Source organism: Dipodomys spectabilis, unplaced genomic scaffold, assembly GCF_019054845.1.
Source record: "Dipodomys spectabilis isolate Male_0828 unplaced genomic scaffold, ASM1905484v1 ptg000032l, whole genome shotgun sequence".
NCBI classification, from domain to species: Eukaryota; Metazoa; Chordata; class Mammalia; order Rodentia; family Heteromyidae; genus Dipodomys; species Dipodomys spectabilis.
This window is the reverse complement of record NW_024870709.1, coordinates 29632035-29654029: the sequence shown is the minus strand read 5'-3', so window position 1 is coordinate 29654029 and position 21995 is coordinate 29632035. Positions and strand designations below refer to the sequence as shown.

The window sequence follows — 21995 nt, the reverse complement described above, 5'->3', positions numbered from 1 at the left end:
AGAATACATACATGAAATATACACATAGATGTATAACTCCTTATATATCTATGTATATATACATATGTATATTATATGAATTATATATGTATATTATGATGCATGTATACATGTATAGTATATGCCATATGCCATGAACATATATATCTTGTGTATATATCTCTTTGGACACATATGGTTAATATAGAAACTGATATAAGCCAGGTACTGCTGGCTTACACCTGTAATTCTAGCCACTCAGGAGGCTGAGATCTGAGTATCATGGTTCAAAGTCAGCTCAGACAGAAAGGCAGTGAGATTCTTATCTCCAATAAACTACTCAGCAAAAGCAGAACGTGGCACTGTGGCTCAAGTGGTAGTGTGCTAGCCTTGAGCAAAAGAAGCTCAGGGACAGTGTCAAGACCCAGAATTCAAACTCCAGGCCCAGTAAACAATAAAAAACAAAGAACTAAGTAAAAATACAATATAACCATGGCAAATTCCATTTCCTCTGAGCTAGTGATAGAAGGAGATACACATATGTAGAAACAACTATTGACACATATTAGTAGTAGTATGAACAAAGTGTCATGGTAGAGGTAATGAGACACACCAAGTGACAGAATTATGGTCAAGAAGTAAAGTAGGGCTGAGCACCAGTGCCTGTAATCCTAGAGACTCTGGAGGCTGAGATCTGAGGATCTCAGTTTAAAGCCAGCCCAGGCAGGAAAATCCGTGAGACTCTTATCTCCAAAACTGGAAGTAATGCTGTCCTCAAAATGGTAGAGTGCTAGCCTTGAACAAAAGAAAAAGCTCAGGGACAGTGCCCAGGCGCTGAGTTTAAGCTCCATGACTAAACACAAAGAAAAAAAAAAGTAAAGGAGGCTAAGAAAGGATTTTTGGAAAAGGTGGTGTTTGGTTTTGGCTTTGAAGGGTGAGGAGAGATGAAAATAATATGAGGATGAACACATAAATAAGAAAAAGCAGATAACAGAAACACAGAAGGCACCTAGGAATGGAATAATCCAATGCTGCTAGTCTAAGTACTTGAGTATGGGACAGAAGCCGGCTTGGATCTCAAAGAGCAGAAGTTTTAATATACAGGATGAAGGAGGAAGAGAGGAGGGAAAAGAAGGAGGAGGAGGAAGAAATAGCGAAAGATGAAAAAGACACATCCACAGGAAATGCAGTCATCTGATAACATAGTAGAGCCAATGATGCTCTAATAAATTAAAATAACTTAAGGGTTAATCTAGCCATTCAGTTCACAGATGTCTAAAACACTCTTCTAGGTTTAAGGCACAGCTCTTCCATGTCAGGTATACTCTCTTGGGGTTAAAAACTTATCTTGAAAGACAACATAACAACTTTGACATTAGAGGGTCAAAGGAAAAAAATAGGGGACTGAGGACAAGAGAGAATGACCTAGAGGAGACAGTTAGTAAGCACGTATCAGTGTGGACAAAGAGAACATTATGCTTCTTTCCCTTCATTTTCTCATCCCTGAACTGGGCTTCATGGTGCCCTGCTCTGAAGATTCATTTAGTTACACATAGTTAATGGGTACTACCTACATTCAGAAGTTCTCAGGTGCATTATTGCCTCCCCTGATGCCCAAGAAACCCATTACAGAAAGAGAAACTGAATTCAAAAAACAAAATGAAAATGTTTTCATAAACTGAAAGAAAATTTTTAAGGAAGTGAGTTATAAGAGTACAAGATGCTCCGGGAGAAGAGAGCAGGTTGCTGTGGGTTTGTACCCTTGCTCCCAACATGAGCCCCAAGAGCAGAGGTGATCACTCAGGTGGCCTTTAATGCCCTGACTTTAGTCTATTCATTTCCTGTACAAAGAAGACATAAAGCAGTCTCAGTAGCTCTCAGCCTGAGACAGAGCATCACTGGATTTCTACCTCTGAAGGTTAGGGACAGTCCTTTCTAGTCACTTGTCAGTTCTGGGAGGGAGGGGTTGGTTGCTTCCAGGAACAGCTGACAGCCTTTTTTAGCCAACCAGCTGCTCTGTGATACACAATGTCCCTAATGCTCCAAGTCTGGTGCCTGATTCTTTTGTATCCACAGCAGCAGCAGTGGGAGAAGAATCGATCAGTTCCTGTGATAGCCTCAGGGGGTCAAGGCTGCCATTCAAATCATGACCACCATAATTATTAACCATTGTTTTAGAGAGATGTCTGCTAGACAATTGTTTTTCTTTCTTCTTCAATCATTAGGAAAAATCAAATTTCATTACGGTAATGTGTGTGCCTCAAATCACATCAACACCATTATTAAGCACCTTCTGTTTGCCCTGTTCAACAAGGAATCTTTCAGGAAGGAATACTAAATGACCTCTCCAGTGTTAAAGAACTGATAATTATGGAAAACAGGAACACATACACAGAGGAAACAATTGTATAGTATGTAATATACTGCTATTGTGTCATAGACAGTGGTGATTTTATTAATTCTGTGGCTATGAGTGCTTGAGAGGAGATACCCAGGAAACAGGAGTAGAATATTTGTTAGCACAGTTAATGTAGTTATCAAACCTTGGGCCTCGAGTGTATGGGAAAAAAAATAAGGCAAGACTAGAAATGCATGTAGTGAAAGTGCTCCTAAAGAGTATTATTAGAGTTACCAAAATTTAGTGCAGCTAATCAACCTCAATCCAATATATCAACCAATATGTCAAACTATAACCTCAATTCCAATATGAATATAAGAAAAATTTAGGTAAGATTCAAACACAGTACGGGTGATAGGAAGTTTATTAGGAAATAAAGAAATCAGAGAAAGGGATTCCACAACAAACATGTGCCAGAAGATAGTATCTCTGTTCCTCTTTAGTTATCTTCTGCCACATTCTGGAGTGCAGGCTCTGACTGTCCTGAGAGTAGGGGAGATTTACTGAATTATATTTGACCCCTAGGACATGGTTTTACTTGCTTGGATAAGGTAAATTAAAGATTGTTTGGCCCAAGAGCTTTTGTTTGTATGCCTCATGTTGGAATGAAGCTTTCCAGTTATCTTAGGTAGACTTACTTTCTTTTTTTCTTTTTTTTTTTTTTAGAAAGACTAGATCAAAGGCCAACAAAATCAGCACCAGGAAATGGGTACATGCAGGAGGCATGTTGGGGCCCTGAGGAGAGGAGTAGACAAATGAAGGGGAAATGAGGAGAAAGCAATCAATAATTCATTGTATACACCACAAAATTAAGAAAAGTAAAGGAAGAGGTAGGTTGAAGGGGGGTGGGGTTAAGAATGTTGAAGGAGGTGACATTGACCAAAATGCACGGACATTCACAAACTGTTTTATTAAATGGCACCTCTTGTACAACTGCTTAAAAATAATTTAGCCAGGTGCCTGTGGCTTATGACTATCATTCTGGTTATTCAGGAGGCTAAGATCTAAAGATTGCATTGGAAACCAGCCTGGGAAGTCCCCGTGAGACTCTTCTCTCCAATTAACCCATCGAAAACTGAAAGTGACACTACAAAGAGGCTCAGGTCCTGAGTTCAAGCCCCATAACTGATCAAAAAATTTAAAAACATATTTTGTGACATTTTAAGACATTTGTGGCCTCACAGGCTGGTCACGTTTGAGTTGGAATTATTTGCAATCTTAAAAACTTGCAATCCCATCTCTCTCTCTCTCTCTCTTTTTTGTTTTTAAGTTTTGCATCTCTTTTAACTGCTACCTATCAATATGATAGTGGGAAATTGCTTTCTTTTCCAGCAGGTGAGAGAAAAATAAGCAGGGGAATGGACAGGATCTACACCTCCATTAGTGCAACCAGCAGAGCCTGACTTTTTGACGTGAGAGTTTTTCTTGCAGGATCAATGGGTAAAGGCAGCTTTAAAAGGGCTTCTGCGTCAGAATGAGTGATGTGGCCCCGGTGATTCAGCCACAAATCCAAAGGCCTCGTCCATGTGGTGGTTGGAATCACATCCTGAACCCATTTTTCAAGCACGTTAAACCGAAGTATGGGGCAGAGGTGGGCCCCTTGGGTAGTGACACACCAGGCTCAAGCACACGGCAGGGAGGGGGAAGTTACGATATTTCAACGCTGGGGTCCATTTGTCAGGATGCTGAGACGTTCCTGTGGTCTTCATGTTCCACTCATTAAAAAAAAGTGCTTGTCATCACCCAGGGACTGGGTTTGATCAACGCTGCTCAGAGGATGAAAACACCCAAGAACAAAGTAAGAAAAGATGGACCAGATCCGCCTCTGAAACGAGATGAGGCCACTGAATGCTTGGGGGGGGAGGGACACCAGCGCCCCTCCAGGGTCCAGAGTGGAAGCTAGTTGTGGGCAAGGCCAGTGTACCGCCCTGCCCATGGCAATGCGCGCGCTCTGGGGCCCAGTGACCCCCTGGGCAATGTAGAGATGGGGCTGTGCTCTGTGATGCCAGAAAGGGGCGCAGGTGAGAACCTAGGACAGTCCTGGTCCAGACCCTGGATGGAAGGAGAGAAAGAGGGAGACAGGATCCGACCTTTGAGTCTCCAATGAAGATGGTTGGGTGAGATCCTGCAAGCGTGCAGAGTGAAGTGGAGCGAGGGCACGGAGGGAGCCGTGGGGCGCAACGGGCGTCGCAGGGGTGTGTCTAATGCGGCTGGAGAGGGGTGGGGAGAGGGGTTCCCCCAAAGCCTGAGCGCACCCCATCCCCCTCCTGCGGCCGACTAGACCCCCCCCCCGAGGAGAGGGGGCGGCGGGACGTGACCAAGAAGCGTAGCGCGCGCCCCTGCCCGGGAGCGGGATCCGGGGCTCGGTGGTGCGGGCGTTGGGGAGGGCGCCGCGTCAACAGCAGAGGCGGCGAGGTGGAGTGGAGTGCGCGTGCGCGGCTCGCGGGAGGGGCGCCCGGCAGGCGAAGTGAGGAACGGGGGGGGGGGGGGGCGGGTTGGAGAGAGGCGGGGGGGGGGGGGGGGGGGGGGGACGGGACGGGAGCGAGCGTGCGCGTAGCCGGAAAGCTTGGGCGGCCGCTCCCGCCTGAAACTGCTGCCCTGCTGCTGCTGCTGCTGCTGCTGCGGCCGCGGCGGCGGCGGCTGCCTGTCCTTCCTGGAACGGCGGCGGAGGCGGCAGTTGCTCCGGACACCAGCGGCGGTGGCCGCTACCCCGGGCGGCGCGGAGATGTGGCCCTTGGTGGCAGCGCTGTTGTTGGGATCGTCGTGCATCGGTGAGTGGTTCCGGGCTCCGGGGCTCCAGGTTGATGCTCTGCGCCCCCGCGGGCGCCCCCGCCGGCACCCCCCAGCTCCGCCGGCCAGGCTGCGCCCCGGAGCCGGGTGGCCAGGGCTGGAAGTGGGGGGGGGGGGCACGACGCGCGGGCCCTGCGCGCCCCGAGTGCCGACGTGGGAGGGCCCAGTGGGGAACCGGGCGCCCCCCTGGTTCCCTCCTCTCCGTCATCTGGCTCTACCCCCCGCCTCCGCCCAGGGGGAGAGCGGGGGCTCATCTCCCTTACCCTATCCGCACCTCCAAACGCGCACACCGAGGAACTCCTGCGAACCTCAACTGTAAAGGAAAGCCAGGCAGCGAGGTGGGGAGGTGTGTGTCGGGGGGTGCAGCTGTGAAGACCCCCCCCGTCTTGCACCCCTTTCCTGTCTCACTGCTCCTCAGCATTTGGGGTTGGAGAATGGGGAAGAGGGCCCGGGCCTCGTGATAATGGAAAGTGCGCATTTTGGCGAAGTCGACCGACCGAGAAGGGGTTTTGCCCTGGAGCGTGAGCATCGGGGCGAATGGGGTGCGAAAGGGCGCAGTTAAGTTTCATTCGGACCCGGCCTTTACTAGAAGAATCTTCTGGTCGCTTATTTGGGTTATTGTGTTCGTTCTGGCTGCCGCCGCTGTTGTTTATAACCTCACAGATAAGCTTTCTGGAAACTCTCTTGCTCCCCGCGCACCCTCGACACTCCCCACAGATCCCAGAATTGTAGGTTGAAGTTTTTGTTTTTGTTTTTTTGTTGTCCCCCCCCCCCCCCACACACACACACTGCATTTGGGGAGAGCGTTTTTTAAAAGTTGTCCGGATTTCGCCTGAAATACGAAGCTGGTAACCTTCAATCAAAATCCTGTGTGCAGCAGGGAGGGAGGGTTTGGGTATCTCTTGACGTCAAAGATGTCCCCTCACTCCCAGCCTTTAGAATCTCTCTCCCTTTCTAAATACGCATGTTTTTCTCCGTAAAAACCCGAGGAAGGGAATTAGGAATTTTCGTGGCTCCACAGTGGTTGGCACAGTTCATACCTAAAAAGCCCTTTGTGAACTTTTTTTTTTCCTGTCCGAATTGAATTTGAGCAGGCAGAACAGCAATTACTACATCTATCCTCGAACGCTAAATTAATTTTAATGTTTAATTATTAGCCTCGGCGTAGCGCGCATAGAGGCTGATGTCTTGGAACTGTTTCCAGGATGCTGTCTGGAAGTCAGCATCCGTCTCTGCCTCTCTCCAAGCACTCTGGATGCTGAACTGTTAATAATCAAGATCTCTGTTGTCTAAATGGCTGATGGTAGCTGTTCCCCCTCCCCTCGCCCCCCCCCTCCCCCCGCCCATCATCGTCTTTAGTGTGCTTGTTGCCACTGCTATCATTATAGCTAAAATGATACGGATTTCAGGTAGCTGTTGTGTAATAGGAAAGCTTTGGTGTGGAGCCAAAGACAAATTTGTATCAGAATGTTGCTAATTCCGGCTGTGGGCCTCAAAGCTTGTTTACAGAATACAAAGTGTAAATCATGCACTATTTTAAAAACAAGTACTGTTTTCAAGTAGATTAAAAAAAGGTTGAAATGGTATTTTGGTGGTTAAATCTGTTAGGCCTTCTTTAGCTACAGTTAACATAACACTTAATTAACACTCATTTTTGTATAACATTAATTAATGTAATTCTCTAAAGAATCGTTAAAATTAAGAATTTGTAGTATTATACTTGCTAATAGGAACCTAAAAAACACTAACCAAACTACAGGCAGGGTGTATTTTCATTATGTTAGGTGTTAACTAGAAAACAGGAAGTGATCGTTGTCATAAGATAAAATGGAATTTTGTGTGTTTAATGCTAAAAGGAACATATGTGGAGGCATGCTGACAGTCTCAGAACACAAGTAACTATAAGGCAAGGGATTTAGGAGGAGATTGAACTGAGACTCTAGAGTAAATCAGTCGTGGATATTTACTTTGATTTATACTGCAGTTTGCTTTTGCTTTTAGTTTCATTTATAATAGAACTAGTAGTAGTAGTAGTAATCAGGTAATTTCTTTGTAACCTTTATAGTTTCATTGACTTTCATGGTAAAAGAAGTTGTGTACGGCTTTTAGCCAATTAAAGGGAGACTGAAGCCCACTGTTATGATTTACAAGCTACAGAATGAATGGCTGTGTTTCTCCCCCGTAAGTCCAATTATACTTAGTTTAAAAGCACATCAGTTTCAGTGGTGATCACTAACTAGTAAATGCAACCTTAAATAAATAATGTCAGTGATGCAGATGAACTGTCTAATGGTTGAGAGATTTTTCTTTGTTCAAAGTGACTTTTGAAAATCAAACATAGTAAAATGACTGAATTGTTGTTTTTTTTTTTTTAAAGTGAAACCATTTTATTGTGTGAGTCTCATAGTAACTTGGTTTGTTTAAATGAGCGTGTTTTGTTTTCTGCTAAAGGATATATTATTTGAATCCCAAATTGCCATTTTAAGGAAGCAAATGCTATGTAATGTCCTTGTTGATGGGCCCCAGAAGTCTAGAGACTTAGAGTGTTGCAGCATTACATGAAATGCCCACCATTAGAGTGCTTGCTCAGACTGCCATCTGTATATTCTGGAAGTGTCTTCTCTTTGCCACTGAGGTGTTAATGGAGAATTGAAAGGCCACATTCTAAAGATGAAAAATAGCTGCCCAGTTCCTACCTATTGGTAAACAGTCTAAATCCAAAATGATCACTTAAGAAAGAAAGCACAGCTAAGTCTGAAGTCTTTCATGTGAATTCAGCTATAGCTGTTTTTTATAGCATTGTTTTTTTAAAAATACAGTAATGTACTTTTTGTGACATAAATTTAAGGCAACCATTTTGCCTGTCTTTGTCGTTTAGGTTTTTTGCTGTCATGGCTTTTTATACAAGACACATTAGTACATTTTTATATCTTATGCCTTAGCCTGCCTAATGAAATGCAGGCTTGGGTTATAAAGTCACTTTCGCTTTGTGTACTACTGCCAGATATTTATTCTGTGACAAAGGAACAAGAATAATAGTGTAGGATCAATTTGACTAAATTCACAGTGGCATTAAAGGGAAGAGCACACAGGAAATTTAATTATGATATACTTAGACTAAGACAACAGACCCTGGACTTTCCCTCTTTAAGGTATGTGGAGTTAAAGCAGGAAGCTGAAGCTCCACTTTCCTCTGAGTATTTCATTCCAGATCTGTAGAGCAGTTGCACAAGATTCAACATCTAGTTAAGTCCAACATCTGAGCTTTAGTTTGGAAGAGTTAATGTGAATGCTTGAATATCAGTCATATTGACAGGTTAAAAGACAAAAAAAATAAAGGGTTTAGTAAGTACAAGGACTGTCTGAATTGCTTTTTTTTTATTTTATTTTTAGCAACTCTCTTGGATTCTCCCCCCTCACATCTCTTGACAGCATGTTTTAGCTTCCTGGTATGAATTTTGTAAAACTGTAAGTTAGTTACTCAAAGGAGTGACACCATTGGAATCCTACCTTACTATGCCATACTTCAATTTGTTTGTATATAACATAAGAATATGAGCCTATATATTTTTTCATCTATGTTTGTAATCTAGATCTAATTCCCACATATGTTTCTGTGAGCTGACTTTCTTAATACACTTAGCATAATTTTTCCAGGTCCACTCAACTCCCTGAAAATGATATTATTCTTCCTGATGGATGAGTAAAATTCCTGTGTGTGTGTGTGTGTGTGTGTGTGTGTGTGTGTGTGAGAGAGAGAGAGAGAGAGAGAGAGAGAGAAAGAGAGAGAGAGAGAGAGAGAGAACCTATATGTTCATAAGTGTATGTATGTGTATTTTATGTGTATATGTATATATATATGCATATCGGTACACACATATACCACATTTCCTGTTTTATCCCTCAGTGGCTCAGTGGTACTTACTGTACTCAAAGTTCTTGAAGTTCTCTGTGAGATCATAATTCTGGCTGATACTGACTTTAAACTGCTTTGCCTCTGTGATATTCTGTACTGACGGCTCACATGGAAACCTTTGAATCCAATGGGGAGCAGTTGCAAATCAATAGCAACACTGTACCCCCCACTATTGAAGCCCCCACTAAGGAGAAATATGAGTGGGTCTTCCTTTCTGTACATAACTTGATTCAGTCTGAGATCACTGTTTTTCCTCACAGGTACTAGTCCTGAGAACAAAACTGATAAAAGAATACTTTGTGACTGGTATCTTTCTTCCTTTTGTGCTTGATTTACCTTAGTAGCTTCAGGGATTTCCCACCTCATCTCTGAGCATCGATTCTTCCTTCTCTGCCATAAAAATAGTAGTGAATGTTATTGACTCTCAGCTGCCCTCTCACTGTTAAACTAATTTGAATATCATATTCAACTTCCTCTTACTTGCTTCCGTCACATTTAGGATTTCTGTTCACCTATCCAGTGGAATGCAGCCACCATCTTGGATACCTGCCAAGTCAACTTGTTCTTCAGTCTTGCATCCTAGATTGTTCCCTTTCCATCAATTCTTTCCGCAGAACTAACAGCCATATTCAATTTTTATCCCATATTAAAAAAACAAAACAAGAAAATTAAAAAACAACATGAGCTGAAAGTTCTTGCCCTTGACCTCACCTCTATTCACTTAACTTTTTTCTTTCTGCCTTCTTCGTGTGCCATCGTTATTATAAGAGACTCACTTCTGCTTCTTCTCTTATTCACTTCCCCAGTGCAATTTCTATATGATTCATTGTGGCCATTGACATTGGGACAGACTTTAAAAATGCTAATTTTCACATAGCAGCTATTTTTACATACTCTATTTAACATGTATTTTGTTCACGTGAAGAGACACCACCCCGCCCTTGGTCTACAGTGGTATTCATTTTTGCCTTCTATTTCTCTTGTTTCTTTACTTCACCTCCTTGACTTATTCCCATTTAACTGTTAGCTCCATAAATATTGGTGTTCCCCCAAGAGTTATCCTCTACTCCCTGCCTAAGTGCTTTACAGGGAGTCTCTGTTCCATCTTTTTTTTTTTTTTTTGTCTGTCATGGGCTTGAACTCTGGGCCTGATTGCTGTCTCTCAGCTCTTCAGCTCAAGGCTAGTGCTCTACCACTTGAGCTACAGCTCCATTTCTGGTTTTTCGTGGTTTATTGGAGATAAGAGTTTCACGGACTTTCTTGCTTGGGCTGGCTTTGAACCATGATCCCCAGATCTCAGCCTCCTGCATAGCTAGGATTATAGGCGTGAGCCACTGGTGCCCGGCTTGTTCCGTCTTCTTTATGCTCATGATTTCAGTTGCCAGCTATATTCATGGTCTTTACAGTGCTGATCTTTTATATCCAGATCCATATGTTTGGAGATTTATTGAACATCTCGTCAGTGAACTTTTAGTACGTTCAAATTCATGTTGAGACCATGTTCTTTCCAGATCTTTAAGCCGCTTTTTCTATAATTAATCCATAACCAAACTAGTTCTACATACTATTTTTGTTAACCAATTTCATTTTCCCTTTTTAATCTTCCTCACCTCCCACATCTGACTTCTGTTGATCTTGCTGCTTTAATTTTTCCTGCCATTTTTAGGCCTTCTGTCTAGCTGTCATGTATCTGGACTTTTGCAGTAGCTCTTAAATAGGTGTCCCTTCTCTACTCCCTTCTTGCCCTTAATCCCCTTTTCATATCACCGGTAATGATATTTTTAACATGAAAATGAATCTTAGTGGTTCACAATTGTTTCTGTTATCAAGTCTAAACTTTTCAGCATGTCATTCAAGGAATTTTAGAGCTCTCTTACAATTCTTTCCTAGAGAAAGGATTTTCTTTACCTTATTTGCTAGAGCTCACTTGAATACTTTTCTGAGTTACTTTCTTGATTCTTCTATGTACACATTGCTGTCTCTTCCTAGGAAGTCCCTCCCCTCTGAACATTCCAAGTCACTCTTGAAAGCTCAGTTTTGATATTGCTCTCTAATAAGTAAGTTTTTGAGGAAATTTTCTATTTCAGCATGCGATAGCTTGATATTTTCCATTAAAACTTGCAGATTCATGAGTCTCTAGTCAGGCTGATTAGAAAATTTTTCCATTTGGAAGAGTGGATCCTCTCCATATGACTTTAATTTTTTTCTTTCTTGAAAATGTGGTATATGTACAATGGAGTTTTACTCATCCATTAGGAAGAATATTAGGACATTGCAGTGAAACAGATGGAAATGGAAGATTATGCTAAGTGAAGTTATCAGGCTCAGAGAGATAAAGGGCGCATGTTTTCTCTCATGAGGAAGTTAGATCTAAATTGTAAATGTATTTGAAAATTTATAAAGGTCATATGCAGATATACACAAACAAATTAACTAAAAGTAGGGTAGACATGGTATACACTGGGGGAAAGTCCAATGTGTAAATTCATATGAGTAATTAACTTACAGTTTACCAAAACAAATACCAGGAATTTGGAGTATGTGTTGGGGGAGGAGGGAAGGTGACAAGATGATGGGCCAAAAAACTAGGTGAACATGTGGGAGGGAAATATATTTGATACTGGAACCCCTCTGTACATCACCTTTACAGTAAATTCTTTTTTAAAAAAGAGGATGGGAGAGACAAATGGAGAGAGGAATGGTGAGTGAATACAGTCATTGTATTCAATGTATGTATGTGAAAATAGAACCAAGCAACTCCAAGGGAAGGGTGGAGTTGGGAAAGATAGGGGAGGAGGAGGGATGGGGAGACAATGATCAAGATTCAGTAGCACTTCCATGGGATAGTGCTATATAAGATAACCGATACATGGATTTTCAACCTGCATATTTACTGTCAAGTATTTTCATCCATGGTCTATTCCAGTGGTTTATTGAAGATTACATTCTTAGAAGAGTTTAAAAAAATGAATTATAGTTGAAAATATATTGTAGTTGTAATGGTTGCTGAAAGAAGATTGCCAAATGGTTCAGGCGGAAAAGAGTTTATTTGGGAAAGCCAAATGGCCATGCCACACTCTAGAGTATTGTATAGAATGAACTAATGGTGGAGAGAGTTTATATAGGGAAGGGCGAGAAGGTTGTGTGTCTATAGTGGATAATGAAGTCACCTCAGATCATGGGAGACCTCCCATTGCCACCAGATACATGAAGAGGAGTTGATCTACATGTGGTTTTACATGGAGAAAAAACAGAGAGAAGGGGCCATTTTCATGGGTAGACCTAAAGTTCTAGCCTTTTGATAGTATTATAAGGGGGCACTGACTCTCTCTGGCTATTTCCTGCTGACAAGGGCTATTGATATCAGGGATAGAAGGCAGAGATGTTTTCTGGTTCATGAGAAGGCATCAGTAACAATTCCTTGGTGGTGAATGCAGGTATGTGTCTTTGGATGAAATCTGAAAGAAATCTTACAAGGCAGGGGCTGAATAATGAGAGAAGAAAGAACATTACTAGAGGGCCCACAAATGGCAGAAGGAAGGGTAGCAATCCATTCAAAGCGGCAAAGAAAAAATTTGATGACTTGGCTAGTTCCTGTTTCCTGCATTCCAGCTGGTCTGGTCCTGGAGTTGGTGGATCATATCCCTTACTACTCTTGAATAATTAACATCCAGTGACTGTGTAAGGGAGCGCATAGTGGATTGGTTAAGAATAACCAGTCAGAAGCTAGGGCTGGATTGGAGTGGTTTAAGGCCTGGTAGGAGTTATTGGACCATAGATGTCTGGACTATACAGAATGAATGAGAGACTCACTAGACATAGAAATTACAGGTAATAGATGTAAGTTCCTGCCCAGCTAGAAGGTAGAAAGGTATGGACATTAGATAGGTGTGCTTATGAATTATTTTCTTTTGGCCTCCTGGCACTGGTTAATTTTGAAAGGGTAAGCACAGAGTGACTATTTAGGATTTGAAACCATCCCCTCTTATCTGTGAAGTTTTTCCCAGCTGCCTCTGGGTGGGCTCTCGTTGCGAGGATTAACTGTCCCAGTGAGTCTAAGATGTGGTCTTCCCATTTGGTGGTTTTGCTCATTGCTTGGCTGGCATGTCTAAGTTGACTTGAGTCGTACATTGGTGGGAAAGGTGACTGACAGATTGAGAGTTTTGCAAATAGTACTTTTGTATTGAAGCAACAAGGAGATCAATAGAAATACTTTTCCAGTAGGGTTTACCTGGAACTTATTAAGAATAAAAGTTGGGCTGGGAATGTGGCTTAGTGGTAGAGTGCTTGCCTAGCATGCATGAAGCCTTGGGTTTGATTGCTCAGCACCATATACATAGAAAAAGCCAGAAGTGGTGCTATGGCTCAAGTGGTAGATTACTAGCCTTGAGCAAAAGAAGCTCAGAGACAGTGCCCAGGCCCTGAGTTCAAGCCCCAGGTTTGGCCAAAATAAAATTTTAAAAAAGAATAAAAGTTGAATTTGACTAATAAATACTTGTAAGAGGTATTTATCCTTCTGTGAGTCCTACTGTAAATTCAGAGGATCAAATCTGTAATAACAAAACTCAATAGTGGTCATGATGAGAGTTTTGAAACAACAACTGATTAAACAATCGAGTTAATTTTTAGCAGAATATAGCATTTTAGGACACTCATTAATATTGAAACCATTGTCAGCTTTGTATCCAAGGCAGCTTACATACTTGAGAAACAGACATTAAATAGATAAAAACAGCATTAGAACCAAAAGGTGTTCATTTGAAAGACCTTTTCATAAACAAACACTTAGAAAAACAAAAGCTTAAAAACAAATATTTTTGTTAACAAAATCCTCAAAGAAACAACTGCCCAATAAATAAGTGGGGTAAAGATTTACAGAGAAACTTCTCTGAACAGGAAAGAAGGATGGCCAATAGACATATGAAGAAATGTTCAACTTCTCTAGCCATAAAAGAAATGCAAATCAAAACAACATTGAGATACCACCTCACCCCTGTTAGAATGGCTATAATCAAGAACTCTAGTAACAACAGATGCTGGAGGGGATGTGGACAGAAGGGAACCCTATTGCATTTTGGTGGGAGTGTAAACTTGTTCATCCACTTTGGAAAGTACTATGGAGGTTCCTCAAAAGACTCCACATAGAGCTCCCCTATGACCCAGCAATCCCACTTTGCGGCATTTACCTGAATGACCACAGAATCCCGTATTCTTACAGTAGGCATAAACAGACATATTGAATTGAAATCCTTTGTCCAACTACTTAAAGAAAACCCCAAAAAAAGGGCTTTACATTTTCTTTCTTAAATTTTTATTTTGAAACCTTTGATTTTGACACTAGGGTTTGAACTCAGGGACTTGGAAAGTGCTCTACCACTTAAGCCATGCCCCTATGCCCTTTCGATTTAGTTATTTTTCAGATGAGATTCACTATCTTCTACCTCAGCTGACCTCAAACTGTGTGTGATCTTTCCTATCTTCTCCATCCAACTAGCTGGGATTCCAGAATCCAATTAATCACTATGCCTGGCCTAAAGATTTAAATTTAGGAGAAATGTATTAATAACAACTTTTTAGACACTTGGAAAGCTCCGTAGTATTTGAAATGAAGACATTGTTTATGAAGAGACTAGTTAAGTAAATCAGTTATTACAATATTCAGCACTGGGTTCCGTTACAGCACATAGGGTGCGGCGTGAGCTGCAGGAAAGTGACAAAAGCAGTTGAGTGATATAGATAGAGAAGAAGGACAGCTGAGAGGTGTTAGAAAGGGGACACTCATCTCATTGGCACTATGTCAGGAAGAGCTGAGGAAAGCAAACAGTAGTTGCAGTTTTATTGAGTTCTTTCCTCCTATATGAGAGGAACTACAGTAAAAAGCTTCATTGTCTCCTTAAAACTTACCAAAACCTCTATTAGGTAGATAATGTCACTGTTTAGGTTTTATAGAGGAAGACATGGAGGTACTGGGGTTAGCAACAACTGTAGCCTGCTTAGACTATGTCTTGAACCAGGCTGTGGAATGTGTGCTATTAACCGCTACACACACCATCTATCCAAGGAAGGATGGCAGTCTCCACAGGCTGGGGGAATAGCATGTGCTGAGGCCTGGCGATGGGATTGCATGTGCTTATTTGTGAGACTCAAGAATGTCATTATGACTGGAGCTTAGTTTGAAACGAGAAGAATACAGGAGGGACTGGAAAGGATCTAGGAGGACCTCATTTGTATTCCACATTAAATACACTTAGAATTGGTTATTTAGCCTGGGAAGAGGGAGAGTGTTGTTAGGCAAAGAGATGCACATTTGCATCGATGCTCTCAATGTATTATTTGGGAGACTGTGGGAAATACATTGGGTTTAGAATGGGAAAACATTGAGGATGGAGGCTGAAAGCTCTTTAGGAGAGTAGGGCAGTAGTTTAAGGGAGAAAGGATAAATGGATAATTCATTCAAGAGATATTTGACTTAGGAGCTCTTAAACAGGGTAAATCTACTCCATGGTTGAGGAGAGGGGGAAATCCAACATGATTTCTTGGTCCAAATCTGGTTCACTGATACATAGTAGAAAATAGGTCGCAAGGTGAGAATTTTGGAGTTTAGTAAGGACAGGTACAGGTTTTGAGCATGTGAACTTAAAAAAAAATTATTTTAAGTAGTTGTCCATAGGAGTTGCCGTTCAACAAAACAATTTCTGAATACAGTGCATCTTGATCAAATGTCACCCGTTTGAGATTCTCACCCATCGCTCCCCTACCCAACCCGTCCCTCACTTTTCTTCATTTTGTAGGATATACATTGAATTTTATATGTTAACTTTTAAATAACTAGTAATCCAAACTGGAATGCACAGTGATGCAGGTGGATGTGTACGGTCAACCATTTAGAAGAAAGTTGGGAACTGGTTCAGTAGGAGTAGTCATGGGTAGTGAAACTGTGGAAATGAAGAGACATTTGTTTAGGGATGCTGATGGTAAAGGATTTATGAACACTGACATTTAGTGGGAACCAAGGCATTGATTTCAGAAAGAAGCTAGTATAGAGTGGACAACAAAGAAGGAAATCCCTCACCAAAGCTCCATATAGGCCAGAGGAAATGAGCAAGACAAGACAAGGAAGTGGCTGTTCAAGAACTCTAGGAAAGCCAAATAGAAAGTGAGCCATGCCTACATGCTTTTTCACAGGGATCATTGGTGATTTTTGACAAGAAATGGAGAGGTGAAATACTGGGGTGCAGAGGGGAGGCCTGCTCTCAGTCTTAAGAGTTGTGTTGGAGCTAAAGAAACAGATATGGATCCTTGTCTTAGGAAAGAGACAATATATTGGGGGGGGGGTTGTAAGTTAGTTGGTGAATAAATTGAGCATTTTAAGAGTTTAAAAATATACTTTGTAAATCAAGTAAGGCACTATGGAGGCTGATAATCGACCCCAGAAAGTCCTTGAGTTAGGTAGATTGGAGGTAGACATGGACACTAGCTCTCAGGAGGGTCAGTTTCATTGCTGGGAAGTAGGAAAAGCAGTGTGGACAGCTGTGGTTGCAGGTAAGTTGTGGGTGGGAAGTGTTGGAAGCTTCTGACTTCTCTACTGAAAGAATGAAGTAGGAAATAGAGAAGGGGAGGACTCCTAGGAAGTACAGAAGAGGAGAGGAAGAAGGAGAGTGGTTTAAGAGATGTTCAAATGGAGACAGAATTTACACAGCATATGGGGAGCACAACCTTCTGTTGTTCTCAGCACCAGCATCACTTTCTCAGAAGTCTGTGAGACAGATACCTTTTGCCCATCCACAGCACTCGGTCCATGCAGAGAAGACAACGTTATGGTTTTGTGCTGTGTACACTCTCATCGTTTCTCGTATGAGAATTCAGAGGTTCTTGAAAGATGATTCTCAGATTTTTTTCCGTCACGTCTCCCCCATTCTGTCATTGTGTTTCATATCAGTAATTCCCAGCAAATGTTGGTTGTGCTTTTCAATTTCTGAGCTGAGCGTGGGTGCTGTGACACAAGGATTGGTCCTCTGTGCAACTACGCAGCTGGGTGAGGGCTGTGGTTTGGGATAGGTAGTGTTGGTCCTCTGTGTTCATGGAACTCCCCAAGGCTAATACTTTTTGGCATTTGATGGAATACAGTGTTGCTTTTTAATTTGCTGATTTTTTTTGTAACTCTGGCATAATTCCTGGTTAAATTTATAATCTGATTCAGATTGTTCTCTGTGTATCTTGTTTATTGGGCATTTTCTTGTGTGTGCTATCTGTGGTTCTTTGTTTACTCCAGCATTTCCCATCTTTCCTTCCCTTTGCTGTTTCCTCAGGAAGCATTAGTCAAGCTGTAGTACTTAGAAGGTCTGAGTTTTGTTGATTGGTTTTGTCATTCTTGTTTTAATTTTCCAGTACTCAACTACTTGAGCCACACTTCTTACCCTTTTGGATTTTAGTTTAGTTTTTAGGTAGTGGCTCATGCTTTTTGCTTAGGATAGCCTCCTACCTGTGCCTCCCAAGTAGCAGGTCTTACAGACGTGTGTCATTACAGCTGGCTGCTTTGCTGAGATGGAGTCTCATTAACTTTTTGCGGAGGCTGGCCGCAAAGCACAATCCTCCCCACTACTCTCTTGAGTAGTTAGGATTACGAGCAAAAGCCACCGTGCCCTTCAGCTACTGAGTAGTTTTGTTTTTGTTTTTGTTTTTTTTGTTGTTTTTAAATAACACAATTTTAGTGAATGAAGTTCTAAGTAATATCATGTTTGGACTACCCTTACTTACTTAATTACTAGGGTAAAGGTTATACAAGTTATATCCAAGTCAGTTTTACTTTCAGTTTTTTTTAACAGTACTTATTTTAAACTGCTTCCTTCGTGGAATCTTTTTAGTAGGAGAAATAATGCAATGCAGTTAGTTCTTTCTCTAGCCGTTAGAACATTTCGTTTTTGAGGAGAAGTTGTGACATTTTGGAGTGTTTGCCAGCCACTTCTTCCTCTGAGCCTCCTCAAAAAGTTTGATAGAATGACGGAGCTTCACTGTGGCTTAACTAAAGAATAATTTCTAAATTGCCCATGCAAAATAATCTTTACATTTTGAAATGACTCATACAAATAAAAAATGAACCTGTGGAGAGTTTGATTTCAGACCTTAATTAAAGATCAAACCAGCAGGAAGAAAAAACCCTCTTACTAGGAACTTAGAAGAGCAGACACATTTATTGGCAAGCAGTAATGCTGAAAGGAATTTTACTCATGGATAAAAAATTAGTCGATAACCTCAAGGCAGTAAAATGAAAACATGTTTTGGAATCCTCTTCCTCTGGAAGGAAAACAGTGCCAAAGTAAAATTTGTATCTCTGTGGATACTAATCATTTGTATCACCTTTAGATTTCAACAAGTTACAAAATCCTAAGAGTCCAGATTCAGTGGCCAGTGGGAAAGGATCCAGGCCTTTAGAGAAAGCAGTTACTTCCTAAGCATCTGTTAGTGCGCACTCGGCCACCCCAACGACAGGACATCCAGCCGAATGTGTTTGCCCCTTTCAAAAGCGTTCACTGTATTTCCCACCACTTGCCTTCCTTTGTGCTTCCAACGCCATCTCCCCTTGCGCACGCTAGTTTCTCTATCTCAATTCTTCTCTCAGGAGAAATAATTCACAACTCCAAGATTTTGGAGAGCACAATTGGAAGTCCAGGTTTTGCCTGGGGCTTCTTTCTATTTGGGTAGTTAGAAATAAAAAGAGATAAGCTGGATGCCCATAGGCGGATTCAAACAGCAGGTCCTCAGAAGTATATGAATATGGCTCAGTCAGAGAAGGTCCAGAACATTACATTAAGTGCCACATTGCCTAGTTGTTATAGTATGGCTTTATGTTTTTATAACATAGCATTGCTTAGGAATGTTGCAAGTATAGGCAAGTGCATGCATGCCTGTATGTTTTTTCTTAGGGTGCTTATTTTGGGCCTAGGGTGTCACCCAGTGTTCAGTTCTGATCCTTTTACTAATAGAGTAAATCATAGCATAGAAAAGGGAATCACTTAATGTTGATACCAGAAAAAGGCAGTACTATGATTTTTACTTGAGGTTTTTGACCGGGGTCCAGATTGTATTCCATTGTGCATTCTTGTATTGAATTCTTCAACTCAATGGGTATTTATTGAATAATAACTATTCCTTGAATGCAAACATCCCATGTCTGTGATTTTAATTACAGTTTATATATAGAAGGAAGAAGTGTGTGTGTGTGTGTGTGTGTGTGTGTGTGTTTCTCTCTTTTTCTCTCACAAGTACTTCAGTTTGAACTCAGGGATTCAACATTGTTCAGCTTTCTGTTTAGGTGTGTGACTTCCCACATGAGCCATGGCTCCATTCTAGTTTTTTTTGCTAGTTAATTGGACATAGAATCTCAAAGACTTTTCTGTTTGAGAAGTCCTTGGCTTTGAACTATAATCCTCCAAATCTCAGCCTCCCTATTAGCTTGAATTACAGGCATGAGCCACAAACACCCAGCTAGTTAACGTTCTATTTATATTTGAAGGAAACTGTCAACTACCTACTTAGAGAAAAGAGTTGCTAAATGACTAAATAATGTGGACAACTAGTTTCTCCACATTCTTATGCATTGTAGTTGAATGGTGAGCACTTATATTTAGTTACTCAGCCTGTTTTATATAATGCTGGTAATTTCTGTCATTGATGAAGAACCCTCCTTCCGAACCAAACCTTATTAGTATGTATGTGCTCTTGGTTTCAACTTGATCCTTGGTTTTCTGAGTAGTTCAGGTTTCAGAGAGGAAGAAACAGCTCTAATTTACCTTTGGAAATTGCCTGTAGCTCAGTAAAACATGGAGCTGGGAAAATGTCATTCAATTGTATGTAATCCTTTGTAAGACTTGTATACCAAACATCTGTTGCTATATATTTTGCAGTAGGGAAATAGCCACAGAGAATATTTTTTTCTTATTAGTATTCTCAAGAGTTTTCATCCTGGTGGAAAGATGTGATTTGATTCATCTGACTTACTTTGTATATAAACTACAGTAGAACTGGCCACCTTTTTTTTTTTTTTGAAATGCAACATGAGGGAAGAGATAAATTTCATATCAGTTTAACAAGTTCCATTTAGAAGAAGTAGATAGAAGTTGAACAGAATATAATGCTTTAGTTTGCTTTTCTGTTCAAAAATTTCCATGGTAAGGACAGTATTTTTCTGACTTATATCAGTAGGCAGAAATTATTACTTCAGAGCTTTCAAAGCTAGATGCTATACCTTGCACAATTGCTAACACAATTGCTGAGTTTACTTCCAAGATTCATGGTAATGTGTAGTTTCTATGTCTGAGAATGATAAGGAAGTTACAGTGTTGTCTACCAGCTGTGCATTTTAATATGGAATGATTTTTTTAATCTTTGAAGCTAATGAACAGTAAAACCTTACTGTTTGCTATGCAGACCTCAATGAAAGCATTTACTGTGAGATTTCTGTTTTCTTTTTTTCCCAAATAATGACATTTTCCCAAATTGCTGCCTTTTGAATCACTATCTATACATTTAATACATTTTTGGTATTATATGATCCTTCAAATCACCAAATTTAGGACATTACAGTAAAGGAAATTAATGATCAAAAATGCCAATTGCTCTAACATCATCACAATATAATTTCATTACATATAGTAACACTGATGATTGCAATCTTTATTTAATAATAATAACTAGTAAGTCCAGCACTGATGGCTCACATCTACAATCCTTGCTACTAAGAATTCATTTTTGTTTTTTCCCTTGTTGACCTTGGTCATTGCTACATGGCTTGTTTGAAGAAACAATTGAAGCATTGTTCTTCATCTTAAGGCTTTGAACACACCTATGATTTATGGTACATATCTTTATAGGATTGTCATATTTGTAGTTTCAACCTTTATATTCTTGTCATAATTAATGAAATACTTCTGTTTTTTATCCTTTCTAGGTTCAGCTCAGCTACTATTCAATAAGACCAGACTAGTAGAATACACCAGTTGCAATGAAACCGTTGTCATCCCCTGCTTTGTCACTAACGTGGGAGCACAAAACCCTGGGGAAATGTTTGTGAAGTGGAAATTCAACAGAACATACATTTTCATCTATGATGGCAGCCGAAACAATTCTACTGCAGATAGCAACTTTTCTAGTGCCAAAATCTCGGTCTCAGAATTAATCAAAGGAGATGCATCTTTGAAGTTGGATAAGGCTGATGCCGTTGTAGGAAACTATACATGTGAAGTAACAGAATTAAGTAGAGAAGGCGAAACAGTTGTGGAACTAAAGTATCGTGTTGGTAAGTGATGTCGTTTGGAGATTGTTTATCCCCTTTGAAACTTGTATTGAAACTTGAACGTCTCTGTGGCAGTTTGGGGAAACGGGGCCTGGAAGAGGTGGTTACATCATTGAGAGGGTTAAGCCTTTCTCAAGGGAATGAGTAAGTCATTGGAGTGGGGGGGTGTTGTAAAGCAAGCCCCCACCCCTGTGCTATGCACTGGCTTCCTATTCTGTCCTTCTCCATGTGATGAGGCAGCACAAGGCTTTTAGCAGCTGGACAGATTTGATGCCAGTCTCTGACTTCTCAGCTTAAGAACCATGAGCCTTGAGCTGGGATGTAGCTCAGTGGCAAAGCGCTTGCCTAGCAAGTGCAACGTCCTGGGTTCGATCCCCAGTACCAAAAAAGAAAAGACAAAAAAAAATACAGTTAAAAAAAAACAAACCATGAGCCAAAGTAAAGCTCCCACCCAGTATTCTGTCCTCACAAAGAAAATAGACTTAAGGAAGATAGGAAGATTTCTATGGACATTCCTTTTTATTTCTCCTGCTACATCTGACGCTATTAGAAAGTAAGTAAAATGGAACTAGAAACTCCTTTGAACCTAAAAGCACACTGTTAACAGTAAGTGCTGATGT

The 21995-nt window shown here is 41.1% G+C and overlaps 1 protein-coding gene across 4 annotated transcripts in view; it reads left to right on the top strand.

Moving 5' to 3' along the window:
• The first annotated feature begins 4918 nt into the window (after positions 1-4918).
• Cd47 (CD47 molecule) overlaps positions 4919-21995 on the top strand; it is a 50444-nt gene continuing 33367 nt past the window's right edge. For 2 of the 4 annotated variants that reach the window (XM_042676955.1, XM_042676953.1), the window contains exons 1-2: positions 4919-5148; positions 21031-21378. In XM_042676955.1, the coding sequence (XP_042532889.1) occupies positions 5103-5148; positions 21031-21378 (394 nt within the window). In that variant the 5' untranslated portion in view covers positions 4919-5102. The remainder of the gene's footprint in view (positions 5149-21030; positions 21379-21995) is intronic. The other 2 variants (XM_042676954.1, XM_042676956.1) reach the window with 2 other exon arrangements.